The sequence below is a fragment of the Pygoscelis adeliae genome, unplaced genomic scaffold (genome assembly GCF_000699105.1).
Source record: "Pygoscelis adeliae isolate BGI_AS28 unplaced genomic scaffold, ASM69910v1 Scaffold632, whole genome shotgun sequence".
Classification (NCBI taxonomy): Eukaryota; Metazoa; Chordata; class Aves; order Sphenisciformes; family Spheniscidae; genus Pygoscelis; species Pygoscelis adeliae.
Window position 1 is genome coordinate 203,257 of NW_008824227.1, and position 2,490 is coordinate 205,746.

The 2,490-nt window shown below is 56.1% G+C and overlaps 1 protein-coding gene across 1 annotated transcript in view; it reads left to right on the forward strand.

Annotated features, from left to right (window-relative positions):
* Positions 1–256, forward strand: part of LOC103926005 (cytochrome P450 26C1) — a gene marked incomplete at its 5' end in the record, with an annotated part of 7,316 nt that extends 7,060 nt beyond the window's left edge. Inside the window, one exon of the mRNA XM_009334812.1 lies at positions 1–256. Coding sequence (XP_009333087.1) covers positions 1–256 — 256 coding nt within the window.
* Between the last annotated feature and the right edge of the window lie 2,234 nt (positions 257–2,490).

Below are 2,490 nucleotides of genomic sequence, written 5' to 3' on the forward strand. Positions count from 1 at the left end.
CGGCGCCCCCCGGACAGAGGCGGCGGGCCGCTTCCACTACATCCCCTTCGGTGGCGGGGCACGGAGCTGCATCGGCAAGGAGCTGGCGCAGGCCATCCTCAAGCTGCTGGCCATCGAGCTGGTCAGCACAGCCCGCTGGGAGCTGGCCACCCCCGGCTACCCTGCCATGCAGACCGTGCCCATTGTGCACCCTGTTGACGACGGGCTGCAGCTCTACTTTCACCCCTTGCAGCCCAGCCACGGCAGCGAGGCCTGAGCCAGGGGTATGGTGCCCCCCTCAGCCCTGGCGTCAATGCCTCTCCATGGCTGCCGGGGGCAGGCCTCTGCTGGCCCAGGCTGGGTATGGCACTGGGTCACTGTGGAGCAAAACCCCAAAGGTTTTTTCATTTTTCCCCTCCTGGTGTGCAAGCTGGTGGGAAGGGTCCTGCAGAGTCCCACTCCTGAGCACTGGGGTGAGCCTCAGCCCCAGCCCGGGGGCAAAACCCACTGAATCTGTTGGCAGGGAGCATCCCCCATGGGGGCTCAGCCAGCCCCTGCTCCATGCAGGTCACCAGCCACCAGGGATGGCGAGCAAAACTCCCAGCCCCACAGCTAAGGCTCCCAGAGCTTTTCTGTCCCAGGGTTATCTTGTGTGGGTCTGTAATAGGAGAGGCAGGGTGAACATCCTGCACACTGTAGCTTTTTAGATGTAAAAAGAGGGAAGATGGGGAGGCTCTGCAGGAAAACACAAGCCGGGGCTGCCTAATCCATGGCATCAGCTGTAGCTAGAATAATAGGGTGTAAAGTGGTTTTTATTGTAAATATTTAATCTCATTCCTGCACTTCCCATTAGACCCGGCACAAAGAGGACATGTCTCATTCACCCAGTAGTAGTAGCTGCGTATGTTGTGCCTGAGCACCGTGCTGCTGCTCAGGGTCTGCCATGAAGCCCCCCCCTCTGGGGTCCCAGTAGGATGCACTCCCCAGCCGCAGCCTGACCGAGGGATCGGACTGAAGGAGGGGAGGAGGCTTTGGGGAATAAATATTTGGAAAATGGACATTTCTGAATATGTCTCATTTGTGGTAGAAAGTCCCCTGTTCCTGATGATGCTGTTCACATTGCAGAGGGGGCATTTGGAAGGTGACACAGGCCCCATGGTGGCTGGCTGGCCAGACTGACCGTGTCACCTCCCGCAGACTAGCTCTTCCAGGGAAAGTGCCAGGACAGCAGCTCTGTGGGTCCATCCAGAGGGTGGTACCTGGGGCTAAACCTTGGGTGCTGAGGGCACCTTTTTAGGTGGCTTTTGAGTACCGCCTGCCTCGCTGAGACACGGGGTATTTCTCTCCCATGTAAAATGAAGCGAGTCCTGTTGCTTGTGCACTGAGAACAGAGCTGGGCCCAGGTCTTTGCTCCACTGCAATGTGTTTATAAGCTCCTTTCAGCCTCACCTCTGCTCCCCACTGTCACGCGTCCTGCGTGGAAGCAGTGGGGGAAACCATCCACCTTGTCTCTCCAGTGCATCCTGGGCCTGGGGGCGTGGTGTGCTCTGTGTGAAGAACCAGCAGCAGCTTCACCTGCGAGGGCAGAAACGTGGCGCAAGGAGAGTCTTTTTGGAAAGGCTCTGGGGAGCTCCCCCGTCCCCTGAATCTCTGTCATTGTCCTACTTCAATGCCAGGCTACAGATGACCTCGCCCTGGCCAGTCCCCCTTGCACGTCTGTGCTGGGGCACTGCAGCGGGCCATGTACTGCCGTTAGCTGTCAGAGGGCTGTGCAGCGAGCACAACGCTACCTGGGGCAGAAATGTGGATCCCAAATGTGACAGGTCAAATCTGGAAGAGGTTGAACTGCGGGGCTGAGTTAAGTGCTGTTGGCAGGTCGACCCCGTAGTGAACCAGAGCCTCTGCCCCTCCTGACCTTGTCCTGAAAGGTGAATCTTTCTGGCTCTCAGAGGTGAAATCAGTAGGTGGTGGCTGCAAGTGGCAATGACTAACTTTAATTAGCAGGAGCTGCTGGCGTGGCTGTGACCCACGGGCGATGGCGGGCAGGGCTGCGGCGCACTTAAAAATTACCCTGAACGCTAACGAGCACCGTAGCCACCCGCTGAAAAATGTAACATGAATCTAGCTTAAAAAAAAAACCTTGAAACTGATTTAGTTTGCAGATAAACACGAGCATTTACAAATGAAGTGTAATAGTTGTTACTTGTAATCAAAGTTTGTTCATATTAGGCTGTTAATTTCTTGACCCCCTTCCAAGATGTTTTTAATTATCCCTTTCACTCTTTACCATTTGATTCTTTTCGCCGATGGCTAAGGAATACACAGCTGGGGAGATAATAAAGCCTTCCTGTGGCAATTATCGGTGCTCAGGCCACCGTATCTCGTTATTTTGATAGACAGTGAACTTGGCGCGGTTGCCGGCCGGGTTCACGCAGATGTCACGGTCCGTGTTGTAGGTCACAAGCAGGTCAGCGCCCGGCAAGGGGAGAGCGCCGGGTCAGGGCGCGGCCG